The 20,938-nt window shown below is 39.1% G+C and overlaps 1 protein-coding gene across 7 annotated transcripts in view; it reads left to right on the plus strand.

Annotated features, from left to right (window-relative positions):
- Positions 1-829: 829 nt before the first annotated feature.
- Positions 830-20,938, plus strand: part of LRRC9 (leucine rich repeat containing 9) — a 121,552-nt gene continuing 101,443 nt past the window's right edge. For 5 of the 7 annotated variants that reach the window (XM_040477294.1, XM_040477290.1, XM_040477292.1 and 2 more), the window contains exons 1-7: positions 830-942; positions 10,014-10,091; positions 10,347-10,565; positions 11,496-11,636; positions 12,192-12,255; positions 12,561-12,631; positions 17,437-17,619. In XM_040477294.1, the coding sequence (XP_040333228.1) occupies positions 10,044-10,091; positions 10,347-10,565; positions 11,496-11,636; positions 12,192-12,255; positions 12,561-12,631; positions 17,437-17,619 (726 nt within the window). In that variant the 5' untranslated portion in view covers positions 830-942; positions 10,014-10,043. Of the gene's footprint in view, positions 943-10,013; positions 10,092-10,346; positions 10,566-11,495; positions 11,637-12,191; positions 12,256-12,560; positions 12,632-17,436; positions 17,620-20,938 lie in introns of those variants that run through there. The other 2 variants (XM_040477293.1, XM_040477297.1) reach the window with 2 other exon arrangements.

Below are 20,938 nucleotides of genomic sequence, written 5' to 3' on the forward strand. Positions count from 1 at the left end.
GAAATGACAGCTACAGTTCCTTTGATTTTCCTTTTACTGAATGCATTCATTTCTCAGCCCTTCCGCTCACCCTTTAAAAAAAAAAAAAGTTCCTCCCTGTCCCTCTTGAAGTTCTACTTTATTTTATAAATATGTTTTGCCTCCTGAACATTTTGGAATATTTAAAGGACCCTCCAGAGCCGGTCCAAGAACAGTAAGAAGACCCTTGGAGGGTCCATCTCCTCTCTAGAGGCACCAGGGCGTTTGTTTGCCGGCTCCGTCCTTCGATTCTGTTCGTTCCGCGCTCTGCAGCTTAGGCGGTGGTCAGCTACATTCTTGGGGCTCCGAGGCCACGCCAGGGCCGGGAGCGGGAGGGGGGGATCGGAACGTGTCCTGGCTGTCTGGTCGCCTTATGACATCACAGCGACATGACTTTTAAGGTTCCAGTTCGGCAAGGCTCCCGCCTTCCAGGCCCCGAAGGTTAAAGGCTTTCAATGGGAGAGAGCCGGGACTGGAGGAAGCCACACGACTAGGTCTCTGCCATCATGCCCACAACTCGTTGCCTCCGGTCCGGTCCTCCGATCCTGCGACAGCAGGCGAAAACATGCGCGCGGGCACAATGACTACCCGCGAGCAATAAGCTCCCCGCCATTTCCCAGCAGCACCAGCGGGGTCTTCCGGGTGGACCCCTACCTCTGCTGATTGGCTGGAGGTTGCCGCCACGTGATCCAGAAACGGATTCGGCCGCTGCTTTTCCCACCCCTTGATGTCCCCCTCCCCACTCCAAGGTCGCTGGAGGCGGAGGGCAGGTTTCCTAGGCAACCGCAGCCGGTCGCGTATACACACCAGACCCTGGATTAGAGAGGGTGTCGTGCCTGCTGTTGCAAGATAGGGATTGGGAAATCGGAGTGGACTCTGCTCTGTCTCGGATTGCCCTGGAATCCATCCTCTTTCTGGGATAAGGTGAGTGTGCCTCACCTTGTGGCCTTCGGGGGTCTTTGCTTCTCCCTCCTGCCACTCTGCCCGCCCCGGAGAGGAAGATGGGAGAGAAGAAACACTGTGGTCAAAGGACCCCCCGTAATGGTGCAATGGAGATGGTAATAATGAGACAGTTCCATGTCTTTATTGAAGGCCATCAGGGTGACCAGAGCAAAGGTTAAGAGAAGAATAAAAGAGAAGGTGGCTCACAGTCACCTGTGCAGCCTTTCCTGCAGACGTTAAGGTACAGAACTGGGAGGATCAAGTGCTTATTGGCCAAATTTGATACTGCTCACCTAGAGCCAGAAAGGTGTTTGTTTGGCCCATCAGTGCTAACAGGTGGATTCTGATCTCTTTATACCCAAGGGAGGACACAATTTGACCATACAGGGCTTCTAGTTTGTAGAAAAGAAACTTGATTTTTCAGAATAATACCCTACCCAGCTCTCATGGCAGACAGAACATGGTGCTTTATACTCTAATTATTATACTCTGGTCTTGTATGGCAAATATTTACATATTATTATATTATATTCCAAGTTATACCATATAGGACCCTGTAGCATGACAATTAATTCAAATCATTTAACAAACTTATATGGAACACCAAGCAAGTGCCAGGCACAGTGATAGGTTCATTGACCCTGCCTTCGGTGAACATGTTACCTGGTAGGGAGGAAGGACCTGCAAGCATCACAGTAGAGTAGGACAGGTGCTATAAATAGAAAGTGTGCAGGCCTTAACAAGGAAGAGAATGATTATAATACTACCAGAGAGAATTAAAGTCTTCATACAGAAGACCCTTGATTTAAATTTTTAAGGATGTACGGAGAATGCCATAAAGACAAGGGAAAAAGGCATTTTAGGAAAGGAAGACTGCATATGCCAAAATGCAGAAATGCCCCAGCCCATTCAGAGAACTATAGTTGTGGCCAGACTCTGAGGTGTTGGGAGTTTGTGGTTGATGAGCTTGACAAGCAGGCAGGGGTCAGATCATGGATACCATGAATACCTTCCAGGGAGAGTAGCCTAAATAGATTTACCTTTTGGGAGGTTGGCTGTTAGAGTAGTGTAGAAGGTGGATTGGAGGGATGGATGTAGGACTGTAAGGAGAGCATCCAATTAAGGTGAAGTGATAAAGGCCTGAACTAACGCAGAGGCAAATATGATGGAGAGGAGGGGGAAAATGATAGACATTTAAGAGGTATATTCAGGGGGCGCCTGGGTGGCTCAGTCGGTTAAGCGTCCGACTTCAGCTCAGGTCATGATCTCACGGTCCGTGAGTTCTAGCCCCACTTCGGGCTCTGGGCCGATGGCTCAGAGCCTGGAGCCTGCTTCCGACTCTGTGTCTCCCTCTCTCTCTGCCCCTCCCCCGTTCATGCTCCGTCTCTCTCTGTCTCAAAAATAAATAAACGTTAAAAAAAAATTAAAAAAAAAAGACGTATATTCAGAAGGATTTAATGAGCAAGTGAATATGGAAGAAAGACTAAAAGAGTGGTTAAGGATATGTCCCAGGGTTCTAATATGGATGATTACAAAGATGGTGCAATTTACCAAGAGAAAGCATACACTAGGAGAAGAAAGCTGGCTGGAAAATATGACTCCAGGTTTGAACGCACTGAATTTAAGATGCCTGTGACACATTCAGATGTAGCTTTCCATATTGGAAATTGGATTTGCACAGGAAGGAAGTTGCACAGCAAAAAGGAAGATAAAAATTAGTAATTTTCACCAAGAAGGAAATAATTGATCAGAAAAGTAGATTTGAAATAACAAGTAGAGGGGCAAGTGGGTGGCTCAGTCGGTTAAGCATCTGACTTCGGCTCAGGTCATGATCTCGCAGTTTGTGAGTTTGCGCCCTGCTTGGGCTTCTCTCTCTCTCCGTGTCTCTCCCTGCCCTTCCCCTACCTGCACTCTCTCTCTCTCTCTCTCTCTCTCTCTCTCTCTGTCTCAAAATAAATAAATAAAAATTAAAAAAAATATAACAAGTAGAGAGAAGACACAGGGAAAATGTCAAACCAAAGAAGAAATCTTAAAGAAAGGAGTCATCAACATTGACAAACACTATGTCAAGGTCAAGTTAAATTGAGAGCTGAAACATGGCAAGTGTCTTTGACAATTAGAAGATTATTGTTGACCTTGGCAGAAGAAATGGTTGTGGCCTGACATATCATCAGTCAGACTGTAGTGAGTTAAGAACTGAATGGAGGTAGTGAAGCGTTGCTAATGACTACTCTATCTAGAAGTTTTTCAGCGAAAATATCTAAACCCAGCTACTCATAGAATACAAGATAGGAAGAGTTTTTTTTTTTTTTTTTTTTTTTAAAGACAGGAATGATCTAACATTCATGTATGGAGGGAAAAGAAACTGCAGAGAAGAAAAGGTGGGAATAAATGAGGAGGAGGAAAATTTGATGGAATAGTATTCTGAAAGAGACTGACGAGGATGGGATCAGTACACACATTTTGGACAAGAGAAAGAATACTTTCACTAAGAGAGGAGTCAGGAAGGGAAAGAAATACATTTTTAGGAGGAAAAGAAATTTAAGGAATGTAAATCTGATGTCATCACTGTTCTCTGCGAAGACGGGAGACAAGATCATCTGCAGAGGAGGGGTGGGAGGGAGAACCTGAGAAGAGTGGCAGAAGTTTAGAATAGTCCCTATGTCATGAATCCCCCATCTGTATGTCTAGCCCTACTGTCACTAGGAGAGGAAGTCGAAGAGGAAAATATAAAATGTCTGTTGTTGAAGACGGAGGCAGCTGAAGTAGAGGCCATGCATTTGTAGTGACTTCAGCTCCGTGCTGGTTATATGAAATGTTTCAGCAGCACTTCACAGTGGAGAGGGGAGGTGATTGGATCAATCTGAGATCGGAAGGGTGAAAGTTATAGAAGCTCCTGGTGGCTCCCGGTTCCCTGAAGGAACTAGAGGAGACCTGTGGTCTCTTAGATGGTCAGGCCCTGAAAAGAACTTCCCCAAAGTGGAGGAGAGTGGGTACAAGCTGGCCAACAGGACACAACTCTTGATGAAATCAGAAGCTTCAGCTGGAAGCCTTGGGTCTACTAATGACTGGAGGAAGCATAGGAGGCTTATAAGTACAGAGAGGTTCAGGCTCCTCATAATTCAGGTGCAGTTATTCAAATTATAGAATTGGAAGCTTTGTAATTAAATTTTGTTTTGCTAATTAATATTGGATTAGGACAGATTTTTTTCTAAATGAAGGCATTGATGAAAGAAAATAAGATGAAGTGGAAGGTAAGGCTGATATCCAAAATATACGTATTTTCTCTATCAAGAAAAAGTAGTCTCCTTGAATAAATAGAAGACTAATACTGTAAAGATGGAAGTTCTCTTTAAATTAAGCTTTACACTGGAATCTCAAAGACCCAAGTGAATTTTTAAACACTAAATACAAAATAAACGTAAATTTTGTTTGGAAAAATAAATGAAAAAGTAGCCAAGAAATTTTTAAAAAAGAATATGATGGAAATTGATATAAATCACAGTAATTAAAACAGGATACTACTATAGGAATAGGTAGAGCTAAGGGAGAACACAGATTGGAAAGTCCCAAATTAGGCTCAAATATATGTGATAATTTAGTAAATAACAAAGGGAACAGTTAATTTCTTTTGGAATAGACATCTTGGACATGGACTAGATAACTGGAATTGCCATTTGGTGACTTTGGATGTACTGAGGACAGGCTTTTTCCTTGTGTGGTGGTGGGAAGGCAGGCTTTCCTTTAGTGTTCACAGACATTAAACCAGAATGTAAGGATTTCTTTACTGATGAGAAGGGGTGGTGGTACAAAGCTCTCCTTTACTTAATATGGCATCTGAATAAGCCTAGGGAGGGAAGACTGTGGCCCACATCTATGGACGGGCCTCTGATAGAGTACCTAATCCTCTCAAAGTTATTCCTTGCTAAGTGCTCCATTGCCTGGCTGCTCCTGCAGCCTATGCTGTAATATATGGGGGCGGGGGGGGGAGGGCAAGAATGGGTTAAAGAGACAGTTGCAAGGAAAGATCGGTATCACCTTCAATATGGATCCATCATCTAACTACATCTCACCATCCCCACTACCTCCACCCCACCACAACCACCATCCTCTCTCTCATGTTATTACAAGTGTTTCTTAACTGGTCTCCTTGCTTCTACTGTAGACACCTACAGTCTATTTTCAACAGAGTAGAGCGGGTGATCCTTTCCCAAACTTAAGACAGCTCATATTACTCTCCCCCCCAAAATCCTCATAGAGATTTCCATCTTACTCATAATACTAAAATGTAAAATCTTCACAAGGGCCTACAAATCACAAGACAGCACATGATCTGTCCCTGCAATACCTTTCTGATGTCACATCCTACCTGTCTCTATTTCACTAGCTGTGTTCCAGCCATATCATTTTCCTTGCTATTTTGCAAACATGCCAACTATTCTTTCATCCTGTTCTTTTTTTTTTTTTTTTACATGTGTTCTTCCCTCTGCATGGATGCATTTTCCCCAGATTTCCTCATAGCTCACACTCCCTCATTTCCTTCACCTCTTTGTCCAGATGCTACCTTACTAGAGAAATCTTTTCTTTCCTCCACCCCCTATCATTTTCTCACTGGTAGATATTAGTTCTTCAACACAAATGTTAATGAATAAGTGATGAATTAGTAGAGATTCCAGTGTATTAGAATAATTTTCTGGCTCTTATTTTTCTTTGTGATGCTAGCTGGGGCCCCTCCCCTTCTCAACTCAGCATGGTCAGACTGTGTCTCCAGTTTACAAAGCCTGAGTACAAATACAGACTCTGATATAAATCTCAAAGTCCTTTGATTTGGTTCTCTTGGATGGCTTAAAGCCACCATCTTCCCAATCACTGCTGGTCTGAGTTTGGGGAATTTTTTCAGATAGTTTTATAAAACTTCTTTCCTTGGTACATTGAATTTTGGGCTGGTTTATACCAATGGGCTTTTCTCTCAGACTCATGCCACCTACTTCATTTTCATTCAAAAGACCCTTTGCTAATAAAATACTCAAGAATAAACTAACCAAAGAGGTGAAAGACCTGTACTCTGAAAACTATGAAACACTGATGAAATAAATTGAAGATGACAGAAAGAAATGGAAAGATATTCCATGCTTATGGATTGTTAAATCCATAAATATTGTTAAAATGCTTATACTACCCAAAGCAATCTACACATTTAATGCAATCTCTACCAATATACCAACAGCATTTTTTGCAAAACTAGAACAAAAATTCCTAAAATTTATATGGAACTACAAAAGACCCCAAATAGCCAAAGCAGCCTTGAAAAAGAAAATCAAAACTGGAGGTATCACAATTCCGACTTCAAGCTATATTACAAAGCTGTAGCAATCAAAACAGTATGGTACAGGTACAAAAATAGACACATAGATCAATGGAACAGAATAAAAACCCCAGGAATAAGCCCACAATTATATGGTCAATCTTCAACAAAGGAGGCAAGAATATGCAATGGGAAAAAGTCTCTTCAACAAATGGTGTTGGGAAAACTGGACAGCTACATGCAAAAGAATGAAATTGGACCACTTTCTTACACCATACATAAAAATAAACTCAAAATGGATTAAAAAACTAAATGTGAGACCTGAAACCATAACAATCCTAGAAGAGAGCACAGGCAGTAATTTCTCTGACACTGATCATAGTAACATCTTTCTAGATATGTCTTCTGAGGCAAGGGAAACAAAAGCAAAAATAAACTATTGGGACTACATCAAAATAAAAAGCTTCTGCACAGCAAAAGAAACAATCAACAAAACTAAAAGAGAACCTACTGAATGGGAGAAGATACTTGCTAGTGACATATCTGATAAGGGGTTAATATCTAAAATATTAACACACAAAAAAACCACAAATAACCCAATTAAAAAATGGGCAGAAGACATGAACAGACATTTCTCCAAAGAAGAAATACAAGGTGGCCAAAAGGCACATGAAAAGATGCTCAATATCACTCACCATCAGGGAAATGTAAATCAAAACCACAATGAGATCACTTCACACCTATCAGAATGGCTAAAATCAGAAACTCAAGAAATAATAAATGTCAGTGAGGATGTAGAAAAAAAGGAATCCTCATGCAGTGTTGGTGGGGATGTAAACCAGTGCAGCCACTGTGGAAAACAGTAGGGAGGTTTTTCAAAAAATTAAAAATAGAACTACACTGTGATACAGTAGTTGCACTACTGGATATTTACCCAAAGAATTGGAAAACACTAATTTTAAGGGATATATGCACCCTTGTGTTTATTGCAACATTATTTACAATAGCCAAACTGTGGAAGCAGCCCAAGTGTGCACTGATAGAAGGGAAGGATGGATAAAGAAGAGGTGAGATATATATATATATATATAACATTTTTTCCGCCATAGAGAAGAACAAAATCTTGCCATTTGCAACAACATGGATGAATAGAGAGAGTATAAAATGCTAAGAGAAATAGCTAGTCAGAGAAAGACAAATGCCATGTGATTTCATTCGTGTGGAAGTTAAGAAACAAAGGAACAAAGGAAAAGAGAGAGACCAGAAAACAGACTCCGTTTTTTTGTTTATTTATTTATTTTGAGAGAGACAGAGTGCGAGCAACCAAGGGGGGGGGGGGGCAGAGAGAGAGGGAGAGAAGGAATCCCAAGCAGGCTCTGCACTGTCAGGACAGAGCCCAATGTGGGGACTTGAATTCACAAACCGTGAGATCATGACCTGAGCCAAAACCAAGAGTTGGATGCTTAACCAACTGAGACATCCAGGTGCCCCACAAAACAGATTCTTAACTAGAGAGAACAAATGGATGATTACCAGATGGGAGGTGGGTGGGGTTATGGGTGAAATAGGTCAAAGGGATTAAGAATACACTTATCACGATGAACACTGTGTAATGTATAGAGTGTTGAAGTACTACGTTGTGCACCTGAAACTAATATATCACTGTACATTAACAATATTGGAATTTAAATAAAAACAATAACAGCAACAAAATACCTTTCTGAACATCTCTGACAATCAATGCCCCTTTCCTAGCATTGTTACACATTCCTTTCTTATTTTCACATTTCCCTAGTCATTTTAGTGGGATTTAGGGAGGGAAGGTTGGTAAATACATGGACTCAAGTCACCAACTCATTTTTCTTAAAATTTAAATTTATGTACATGTATATAATTGTGATTGAATGAATGAAAGTAGACATATACTTTTAAAATACATATTTAAGTAAAATTTTGTTCTAAGTATAACATCTGTATAGATATCACACAAAATCTTAGGTATCTAATTTTATTTTCTCAAAGTGAATGTGTTCCTTTAATCAGCATGCAGATCACAAAACACATCTTCATCAGCACTCCAGAGCCCTTCTTTGCCTCCTCCTAGTCACCCACCCCTGAAAGGTAACCACTATCTGGGACTGCTGCTAAAACCATAGATTGGTTTGCTTTCAAATTTTATATGAACAGAGCCACATATTATGAACCTCACTGTGTTTGTGTGTCTTCCTTTGCTCAATATTGTGCTTGTGGGAATCATCCATGTTGTATACAACAATAGTTTCTTTCTCATTCCACCTCTAGGTATAAACTCAGACTAAATGTGCACTAATGTCTCTTATGATAAAAATGTTCAGGGAAGCACCATTTAACTCCAAACTGGAGACAGTCCGAAAGTCTACTAACAGAATGAATAAATGGTTTATTATAGTCTTACTTTTGAAAGTAAGTTTATATATTCTTACTTTTGAAACATGCTTCTGAAAAGTTTTTTTTTTCTTTTCCAGTTTTGCCTAGATCTATCCCCGTTCAACCTCTCACGCCTATTATATGTAAAGATAGGCATACTCAGTTGTTAATATTAGTTACCTTGCATGCAGCTTTCACCTGCATGTTAACAACTCATGTTAACCACTTTGTATGTTTATATGTTTTATCCTTACATAATCATACACACATGCATAACTACATATACATATACATACATATACATTTACACAGACATATACACATATACATACGTATACACACACAGACATACACACATGCATAACTGCGGGGGAATTAGTGTAAAAAGTGGGATCATGATATATATCATATCTACATTTTTGCTTTGTCATGTCATATTAAAACTTAGACTCCTATATTTTAAAAACAGTATGTGTCTAGAATAATATAATGGATAGACTAAAAATTACAAAAAAACTGAGTTAAATTTTCTTGTAGCTGTTAGATATTAAGCAGTTCATATCATCTAAAATGAAAACACTGGCTCATTCATTTTAATAAATATTTATTCCCATGCCAGGTATGTCACTAATTCCTGAGGTTTCTTTTCTTCCCTAGTACACTTAGAGAGCTATGTTCAGTTTGGGACACAACCGTGTAATAGGAAGGATAAACTGGAGCCTGTTCGAAGGAGAGAAACAGGGATATCTCTAGTGAGAAAACTAAAAGACATGAGCTGGGGAGCGAGGTAAAGTTGTAGATGAGAGATGACTGTGTTCGTCAAGTATGGAAGAAAAATACTTGTTTTATTTGAACCCAGGAGGTAGAATAACAGTGGAGTGGAGTTATGGACAGACAGAATTAAATTCAAAATAAAAAAAGAACTTTCTAACACAAAATTTTAGAGATGGAATGGACAGTCTTGGGGCCCAGACAGATACTTGGTATTACACTGTGTGAAAATTTCAGGCCACATGTGGGTGGTTTCACTTCAGTAGCTTTAAGATCCCTTTCAGGGGCGCCTGGGTGCTCAGTCGGTTGAACATCTGACTTCGGCTCAGGTCATGATCTCACAGTCTGTGAGTTCGAGTCCCACCTCGGGCTCTGTGCTGACAGCTCAGAGCCTGAAGCCTGCTTCGGATTCTGTGTCTCCCTCTCTCTCTGCCCCTCCCCTGCTCATGTTCTGTCTCTCTCTGTCTCAAAAATAAATACAAACATTAAAAAAAATTTTTTTAAAAGAGCCCTTTCAACTTGGAATGACATGACTCTAGAATTTATTTCAACTTTTCACTTTCCTTAACAGATATATTATGACCTTTATTTTTAATGGAAGATGATTGAATGTGAAAACCCAACCCAAGAAGAAATAATTAAGGAACTGGTGAGTCAAAGCCAAATTTATTTTCAACTCCATTTGCAAGAATGTTAAGTGAACATTTTTATACTCCTTTCTGGAGCTTATACTCCTTTCTGGTCTACCCCATGGCCTTTGGGAACAGAGAAAAACCATTACATGGTATGAATTTCCTTCTTGTAAAAGTCAAAAATGGCATTGGTGCAATTGGCAATTTATAATTTCTAATGGCAAAAATATTTTCTTTTAATAGGTAATAACCCAATTTCTTTTTTGAAACAGTGTTTATGCAATGGTTTGTCTTACGAGATGGTTGGACAAGAAGGATCAGATATTTCAGAACTGGAGATGTTTTTCTCAGGGTATCCCCGTATAGTTGGATTATCATTATTTCCTAATCTAACGAGTCTCACCATTGTTGCTCAAGATATAAAGGAAATATCAGGACTAGAAACTTGTTTATGGCTTAAAGAACTTTGGATTGCCGAATGCTGCATAGAGGTAAGCGTAAACACAACCTTATGTGAAGTATTTTATGTTGAATTCTTTGGCTTTGGGAAAAAAAATTCCTTGAAATACATGCATGAGTCATAAATCAAAACAGATGAATGAGGGCAGGGCATACATGATGAATTACAATAAAACCCTTTACCCTGTAAAACAAAACAAACTAAACAGATAAATGGGTAAAATACAGAAATAGATTTCTACAAAGGAGAAAATAGAAATAAAGACATAGAAATAATAGACATATTCTACTTTTTAGTAATCAGATCAGATCAAATAATACCCAGTATTGCTTAGTAGTGAATTGGTCCACTTGGTCGGTATTGGTTGTATGAAAATTGTAACATCTGTATTGAAAAGCAATACTGCAGAATGTATCATGAGTCAAGGGAAGGTGCATACCTTTTGAGTCAGAAATCCCTTGTTCTAAGATCTTATCCTAGAGAAGTAATTCAACAGCAGAAAACAACGGTATGCATGAAGTTATTTGTTATAGCACTATTTGTAATATTTAAAAATGTGAAACGAATATTCTGCACGTAAAGGTATTTTTAAGAAAATTATTATAAACTTCATAAGGCTGCACTTTGGTGGCCCAGTCAGTTGAGCGTCCAACTTTGGCTCGGATCATGGTCTCACAGGCTGAGGGAGAGAGTGTTAAGCAGGCTTCATCCTCAGCATGGAGCCCAATTGATGCAGGGCTCTAGCTCACAACCCTGGGATCATGACCTGAGCCAAAATCAACTGAGCCACCCAAGCACCCCTGTATTTTTTTCTTTTATAATGTTTAGTTCATTTTGCTGGTTACAGGTTTTTCAATAAAGTGTGATTTTTAAAAGAAAATGTGCTTATAATCTACTCTATTAAAAGGATTAATTCTAAAACAGAGGTTAACACTATTCAGTCTCTTTTTTTTTTTAACAGAAAATTGGAGGTCTTCAAGAATGTAGAAATTTAGAAAAATTGTATTTATATTTTAATAAAATTTCCAAGATAGAAAATTTAGAGAAATTATTCAGATTGGAAGTTCTTTGGCTGAACCACAATACAATTAAAAATATTGAGGTAAGATAATTTCAGTCATTTATATGTAAAGTCAATTGTTCCTGTGGAGTTTTAACCACAATGTCCTAAATAATATAATGGTTAGGGACCAGAATATTCGTGACTAGTTTAATAATTGTTAAGAAAAACTAACATGTATACAGTATTTTATAATGTGTAGAAACTTCATATACATCGTTTTCTTTGTTCCTCCCACCAAGCCTGGGAGGTAAGGTATTATTTCTTCTTCAAAGGTTAAAAAAAATAGAGATTTAGAGAAATTATATGTAACTTGCCAAGGATTATAAACACACTCTGTGTGATGTGTTTTTCTTCCTACTCATCATCATCTTTTCCTCTCCACTCCCCTCCCCCTTCTCTCCTCCTCCAATAATTCTCTCCATATTCCAGGGAAACAAAGATGGGTTCACTGAGACACCTACTTAGCTTCTGTGTTTGTGAGGTACACAGTACCCAGTGCTCAGAACACTTGGAGAACCAACCAGATAGATCAGATCATTTATAAGTATGTATTTTACTAACTTCTTCTAAATTCTATATTGTCTAAATTTTTAGGGCTTGCAAACTTTGAAGAATTTAAATGACCTCAACCTTGCTGGAAATCTAATAAGCAGCATTGGTATGTAGTGTTTCATTTGGAATATGAGCTAATGCTACAATAATTTTTTATCAGTATGAAAAGTACATTCTTAGATTTCGTTTTTAGACTCTTTTGTATGATAGTTTGCAAGGCATCTCTAAATCTGTGATTACAGGATGTGAAAATATTACCCACTAACCAGTTATTACTAACTATACAATGTTATTGTTAGACTTACTTATATGCAAACCATGATGATCATATATAACTAAAAAATATAGGATATGAGCAGGAGGTAAAATAAGAAATTTGATTTTTCTTTCATCTTGTTTTTTAAATTAAAGGTCGATGTCTTGATCCCAATGAACAACTGGAAAGATTAAACCTTTCTGGTAACCAAATATGTTCTTTCAAGGTATGTTTAAGTGGAACGGTCTGCTTTGATTTACCAACCTAGATCATGAACCATCTTATTGCAGAAAATGTACTAAATAGTTCCCTTTTAAGGAACAATTTAATTATTTTGGACTACCCAATACTCTTGGAAATTTTACAGGCAGCTGATTAAGTTAGCCATACTGATCTGACACTTTTTTTTTTATTTTTTTTTATTATTTTTTTTTTAATTTTTTTTTTCAACGTTTATTTATTTTTGGGACAGAGAGAGACAGAGCATGAACGGGGGAGGGGCAGAGAGAGAGGGAGACACAGAATCGGAAACAGGCTCCAGGCTCTGAGCCGTCAGCCCAGAGCCCGACGCGGGGCTCGAACTCACGGACCGTGAGATCGTGACCTGGCTGAAGTCGGACGCTTAACCAACTGCGCCACCCAGGCGCCCCATGATCTGACACTTTTAAATCTAACACTATTCACTTGCCTTTGTTTTCCTCTGATCTTTCTGCTGCACCTCTTCAGTTTACTGGTGTTTCTTCTCCTGGATCTAAAAAATGGACTCTTCCAGGTTAGGCCCAGGATCTCTTCTCATTGCTACCTATGTTCATTCTCTAAATAATCTCATCATATCTTATGACTTTAAATAGCTTTTATTCATTTATTACAACTAAATTTCTACTTTCTCTAACAGCTATCTCTATGTCTACTTTCCCTAATAACTCCCCAGAACTATAGACATCTCCTATCCTAACTCAAACTGATTTCCCCTCGAATGAACCATCTTCTCCTGCAGCTTTCTCTACCTCTCTAAATGGCATCTCCATTTTCCTAATAACTTAAGCCACAACCCTTAGAGTCATGGTTTTTTACTCCTCTTATTTCTTCATAACCCATATCCAGTCCAACAGCAAATTCTATTGGCTCTATTCAGAATATGTCCAGTCTGACCATTTTTTACCACCTGTATCTCTACTAACCTGGTTCAAGACACCATCAGCTCTAACCTGCATCTGGGGTTGGGGGGGAAAGCCTCCTAACAGGTCCCCTTGTGTTTACCCTTTCACTACTTGCTCCTTCAAAAAATATGTGAGATCAAATAATTCTTCCACTCAAAACTCACTCTTGCTTCTCCCACACTGTGTCTCTGATGCTGCTGCTCCCAGTTTCCCTTTTGTTTATTCCATTTCAGCTGCTCTGGTCTCCTTACTGGTCCTTGAATATAGCTATCACTGTCACCTTAGGGCCTTTGCACTTGCTGGGGTATTCTTCCCCCAAATATCTTCATGGCTCATCTCCTCATTTCTTTCAGGATTGTGTTAAGATGTTATGTTCTTAGTGACCTCTTTCCTGCCCAATTTAGGTAAAATAACAGCAACCTTACTTCCCTCCCTAACCTGAAGCACTCTTATCACTCTCCCTGTGTTTTCTTCTTGGTGCTTATCCACATCCCTGACTAGAAAGAATACAAGCTCCCTGAGTGCAGGAAGCTTGCCTGTTTTGTTCACTGTATTCACAATGCTTAAAACAGTATTTGACATGTAAAATCTCAAAAAGCATTTGAATGGAAGAGAGGAAAACAAAAACACTTAACGTTTATGGGATATAATATGGCTGAAAATATGGCATTTGTAATTTTGACGGTGTCAAATTGAAAGTGCGTATTCAAACACTTCCTCTAGACAGTAACGAAGAAAGATGAGTAAATTTACTATAGAAATAATTTTGAATGGATCATTATTAAAATACACATTCTTTTACTCAGAGAAGAATATAAGATGCCAAAAAGCTATAAGAATGAGGCAGAGTGTTATAAGCACTTTAACCAGAAATTTTATTTTTTTTATTTTTTTATTTTTTATTATTTATTATTTTTTTTAACCAGAAATTTTAAAAACATAAAAAGTTTAAACAAAATTTTATTGGTCAGAGTCAAGAGGAAATAATTGATATGAACACTAAGGGGTTGACAGAATTTCAGTAAGCATTAGAGGAGGATCTTCTACAAATACAGTGGGAGGGACTCTTGATCTCGGAGTCATGAGTTTGAGCCCCATGCTGGGCATAGAGATTACTAAAAATAAATAAAAATTAAAAATACATGCAGTGGGAGGTAAGCATTTTAAGGTGAGGAGAACATTATGCACGAAGACATGGAGGTAAGAAATCAAGGGGTATATTTGAACAACATCAGCAGAAGAGAGCAGAGGGAGCTACGAAAGATAAATTCAGAATCCTGTGGGAGGTCATTTTAAGCTGACTAACGAGACATGAGGTGCTTAGGGAAAGAGCATTCCAGGCAAAGTGTGAAGGACCTAAATGGTGGAAAGAGCATGGCAAATTCAAGAAACTAGAAGTCTGTTGCTGGGACAGAGTGAGGGAGAGAGTCATGAGTTGAGGCTGAAGAAGATAAGCACACAGTGCTGTGAGGATAAAGTATTGTCCTACCAAGAAGCCATGTAGAAGTTTATCTTACTCTGGCTAGTGGAAAAGCCAGAAAAGTGTGGTGGTAAAAAGCATAGCTACATAGAAAGATCTGTCACTTCTAGCACTGCCACAAGCCACAGGCAGCATTGTACTGTGGTAATATAAAGTGCAAGCACAATAATAATGTAAAGCTTTTAGAATAATGACTAGCACACAGTAAGCACTCAATAGATATGCTATTTTATTATTACTACCATTTTAATTACATTAACCTATTCTATTTCAATCTCATCAAAAAATGAGGATACAAATTTGGATTGTAAAAATGTATTATATGGAATAAAACTTAAACAGTTCTCTAAAATAATGGCCATTTTTCAGAAAAACATTGAAACATGATTCACAGCAACTTTTACTATTCTCACATTAGGAATGTTCTCGAAACACTATTACCTTGAATTTTTATCTCTAACCTTTCCACCCACCCTAAAAAGATACTATCCTGGTGGTGATGGAATAATTTCTGCACCACTTTCTGTCCATACCAGCTACCACAACCCTAACTTTTAGTGAGATTCTGTGCTTTTGTAGACTCCAGTGTCATCTGACTTTTGAGTGTAGGTGGGGGTTAGGGGAAGTTCCTGTGTAAGACTTCAAAGTTCCTATCCACCATAGCCCTGACTGATGGTCAAAGGCAACATAGCCACCCAGAAATCAGACCGTGTTTTCTCCTTGGAACAGTCTAATGCTTTACCTTCCTTGCTCCTGCAGAATTTGACCAAATAATTCTTTGCACAACTCTGTCCAGAAATCTCCATTTCAGAGCAGCTCTGCTTAGTCCCACTTCTGCCGTGAGCCCAGTAAGAGCCTCAGGGCCAGCCAGTGAACCAAGTCACATTGGTTACCTGACCCTGTCTTACTCTTGACTCCAGCAGCCTGACTTCACTACTTACTTCCTCATTCCATTTGTACTTTATTTTTAGGACTAGTACCTCCTGGTTTTTGCTTTGGATTTCCTTTAACTCTGATTCTGAATCTACTAATTAGCATTACATCTGTTGAAGGCAAGCCCCACCATAGTACCCTTCTACACCAGGCCTCTGTCGTGAATTCTTCCTTAGTTTTTTTTAACACTTTAAAAATGCAATCACCATTCTAACCTTGTAGACTGAGGGCCAAAGCCCATATAGACTCTTAGCTTATAGACTTGTGTGTGCATAAGAAATTAGTAATAGAGTTGTGATAAATTCTATAACAAAAGTAAACCCAGTGGCTAAGAGAGTTCGTAGGAGGAGACTCTACCCCAAGCTTGGGGGATGAAACAAGACTCCCAGGAAAGACGAGGTAAATCTGGGATGAAGTTCAATCCACTCAAAGGCAGCAGCACGAATGAAGGTCTAAAGATAAGGTAGGGTCTGGCACATTCTGAAATTTCAAGTTGCTCAGCACAACTAAAACATGAAATGTCAAAGCTGCAGTAGAAGAGGAAAGACTGAAGAGTTAAGCAGGGACCAGATACCAAATAAAGGAAGGTGTAAACAAGGACCTAAACTTCAGTGTAAAATATGTTCAGGAGAGACATTGGCCTGGAAGCGCATTATCTATCCCTTCCCCTCCACTGAATGTGAGGAAAAAGGGGCTCTCAGGAGAAAGCTAGGTTTTAGTTGCCATTAACTGGTAGAAAGGGCATTTACAGAAAACAAACAAAAAGCCCTAAAAATCAGGAATTCAGTGGTGCATATAATAGAACAGGTGTCCCCTAGCCTTTGGTGAGAAAAACAGATCTGGAGGTCCAGGAGAATGGTAAGCACCCTTCCTAGGGTGGTAAGAGTGGGAAATGGTGGTGAAGGAAGCAGGAGACCTGCGGACAGTAGGGGCAATAGTTAGCAAAGGGGCTGCGTGGAGGAGGCAACGTTATCTTAAAAAATATATGTGCTCAAGTGACTGACTCCAAGGTTCCAGGTGGAATACATGATTTAGTAAATACTCTTTGGTCTTTTATTTTTAAAATGCATAGTTTAGAGAGTCTGTTATTTAACTATTGTTATCTATTCTTCATGTAGTTAACATGTTTTTCACTAGAGGAAAAAAAAACATTTTATCCATCTAAATCACTTTAAAATGTTTAAGCACATATTAAAATGCATTACATTAAATTATGGGTGATCTTAAGTGTTCAAATGGCCCCTTTAGAAATGGTCAGTTGTGGGATGACTGGCTGGCTTCATCAGTGGATCATGAGACTGTTGATCTCAGGGTTATGAGTTCAAGCCCCACGTTGGGTATAGAGATGACTTAAAATTACTTAAAATCTCTTATATAGAGATTATATAATGGGTATATAAAAAAAGAAATGGACAGTTGCAATTAATTAATTGAACATTATCATTGCTGTTGTTTTAGGACCTCACTAACTTAACCAGGCTGCGTCACTTAAAGGATTTATGTCTGAATGATCCTCAATATAAAACCAATCCAGTTTGTCTGCTGTGTAATTATTCCACACATGTATTATATCACTTGCCTAGCCTTCAAAGACTTGACACGTTTGATGTGTCAGCAAAACAGATCAAGGAACTGGCAGATGTAAGTGCATCTTTAATCAGAAATCTGTGACTGAAGTTTAATTAACTGCTTCTTTCTGGCTATGTCCACATATGGTAGGTAGTAATATCTTGTCAGTTCTTGTCACCAACTCTACTTTTGTCCCAAGGAGCTGGATATTTCATATGAATATATATAAATCATAATATTAGTACTAGAATCTCAATGTTCTTGACAGTACTAGAAGGCAAAATAAGAGAAAAACATTAGAATTTGTAAAACTAAAGGAAATAAATCTGAAAAATGATCATGAGTGTTAAGAAGAAGTGAACTAGTGCTATATACATAAAAGTTGATAAGGCCAAAGTGAAGTAGTAATGAAACAAGTAACCTCCTCTCATTTGGAATACTGCACATCAAAATTAGAGAATATCCATGGTTGGTGGTAGTATTCTGGAATTAGGTAGACTTTAATGTAATTAAGATGATGTGGGGCTCTCTAGAAGCATATCTACGCACGCTGCCAGAATCTAGGAGATCTCTCAAATCTTGAAGAGAGCCATTCCTAGGCGGCCACTGATGGTGAACCTCCCAGGAAAGGGGCTGGCTCCTTTCACATGCCACCAAAGGACCTATAATTTCAGAATGGAGTGCATAGGAATTCACCATATTTATTAATAGTCTTTCCAGATTATGTTTCTTCTTCTCCTTCCAGTCCAGTGAGCCACATTCGTTTGTGCAGTTAATCGTCCAGTAGACAGGCTTTGAGTATCTAGAGTGTGGATGCACATGGATGTCCCCATATGAGGCCCTCCCCTCCTTTCCTTGTGGTTCATCCATCATGTCAACATAGATAAAGAATGCCTTTATCCATTTATCTTGTTTCTCTTGTCTTGCCAGCCTGAGGATTTATTCTTAGCTTCCATTCTCTCCTCTCTTTTTTCCAAAACTGAGATTATCCTCTCTCCCATCCCAGTCTGAAAAGTGAACTGTCTTGCAATATCAAGCAAAGGGCTAGAGTTCTTGTCTACTAGCAGAGGTTCAGAGTCTTTGGAGATTCAGGGAAGAATGTCTCCTCTAACACCATTAAGTCAAAAAGAACGGGAAAACTTCACAGTGACAATCATATTTTTTTAAGATTTCTGTTATCATCTGCAGAGTTCTACATTAGTCAGTTTCTTCAAAGGTGAGCTGGTAATGAAATTACTTGGCTTATTAACTTATCTAACAAATATTTAATACCTATTACATTCCAGGCACACCTCAGGTCCTAGAGATATAGAATGACCAAAACAGACAAAATCTCTGCTTTCTTGGAGCTTACACTCTTATGAGAGAAGACAGATACTCAGAAACTAAATAAGAAAACAACCAGTATGTCAGATAGTGATAAGTGCTATGGAGAAAAATAAAACAAGGGTGAAGGAAACAGAATTATAGGTAGGGGCAGAGGGAGAAGTGTTGGCTATTGTATATAGAATTGTTGGGAGAGGATTCCTCAGGCAACACTTGGTCAGAGACCGAAGGAAGTAAGGGAGCAAGCTTTTCAGGGATCAGCAAATGCAAAGAATTTGAGGCAGGAGCCTGCCTCTCATATTTGAAGAACAGGAGGTTAGTGTGGGTGGAGCTGAGTAAGTGAGAGGAAGAGAAGAGATGAAGACAGGAATTGGGGGGTGGGGAGATCAGATGAGACTGTAGGATGTTAGAAACACTTTGGCTTTTACTTTGAGTGAGGCGGAGCCCCTGGAAAAATTTGAGCAGAGGAGAGACAAAATGACTTATGTTACTTATGTTTTATAGGGATCCTTCTGGGGGCGCCTGGGTGGCTCAGTTGGTGAGGCGGCCAACTTCATTCAGCTCAGGTCATGATCTCACGGTCTGTGGGTTTGAGCCCCGTGTTGGGCTCTGTGCTGGCAGCTCAGAGCCTGGAGCCTGGAGCCTGCTTCCGATTTTGTGTCTCCCTCTCTCTCCCTGCCCCTTCCCTGCTTGCTCTCTGTCTCTCTCTGTCTCTGTCTCTCTCTGTCTCTCTCTGTCTCTCTCAAATAATAAACATTTAAAAAAATTTTAAAGGGATCCTTCTGGCTAATGGGTTAAGAATAGAGGATTTGAGGGAAAAGATGAGCACAGAGAAACCAGTTAGATCCTAGTCACTTGGATGAGAGGTGTTGATGGTTTGATATAAGGTGATAGTAGAAGAGGTGGTGAAAAGTAGTCATATTCTGTAGTAGTTCGAAGGGGGAACCCATCTGGATTTGCTGATAGAGTGGATGTGAAGTGCAGAGGAAAGAAAGAAACAATAATTCCAAGCTACTGGCCTGAGCAACTGAAGGAGGGAAGAAGTCACTGTTTGATGAGATGAGGAAGACTATGGAAGAAGTCTGTTGAAAGGAAGAATCATGGTTTAATTTCAGACATATAATTTTGAGCAATCTTTTGAACATGTAAGAGGATATGTTCAAAAAGTAATTGGGTACGTGAGTCTGCTATTTAAGAGGGTTGCCTGGGTTGGAGATATAAATATGAGAATTGAAGGCAGAAAGATGGTACGTGGAGCCAGGGACTGGATAAATCACCAAGGGAATGGTGTAAATGGAGAAGTGTGTCAGTTGGGTGTTGGAGACTGGGGAGGGAGGAGGAACCTGCTGATGAGATGGAAGAAGAGAACTAAGAAAAGCAGGTTCTTTTGACATTCTGCCTAAGATTGTCATACATTCGGTTTAGTCTTGTATATGTCAGAAGTAGTAGTATTTAAAGAACAAAATAAAGAATTGTTACACGATTCCTGATATCTTCTCTTAAATTATGTCATTATATTTCAGTTTTCCCACTATAAAATATTTATCCTTTCTTCACCGTTTTAAGGCAAAAATAGGATATATCATATACTAATATTGCTCAACTTTTGATTTAGATCAAGATGATTTTTCACATTCAAAGTGTTTTTATGTAAGAATTGCATATAGATTTCCAAGGTGCTTTCTTCATTACCATTCATACGAAGACAGGTTGTGCGAGGGTGGTGGCAGTTCTCCAATGTGGTAAACTCTTGAGCAGAGTACTGTCGATTCTTCAAATTTTCACCCATGGCTGTGGAGTAGTTTGTGTAAACTGTAAGTGACAAGGAAAGTCAGGAGGACCAGCAGGGAGTCAGCATGGGAAAGAGGGAAGAACATGGGAGTTCAAATCAGAAGACTTGGATTCAAGCTCCAGTTGCGTCCATCACAACCTGCCACTCAGGCAAGGCCTTTCCCTTCCAAAACTTCAGCTTTCTCAGAACTATTAAAATAGTGATGATAAAAATACTACCTGTCCTAAATGTTACTGTAGGGACCCAATGAGTTAATGGGCATAAAAGTACATT

Source organism: Herpailurus yagouaroundi, unplaced genomic scaffold, assembly GCF_014898765.1.
Source record: "Herpailurus yagouaroundi ecotype Mexico unplaced genomic scaffold, PumYag 141, whole genome shotgun sequence".
NCBI classification, from domain to species: domain Eukaryota; kingdom Metazoa; phylum Chordata; class Mammalia; order Carnivora; family Felidae; genus Herpailurus; species Herpailurus yagouaroundi.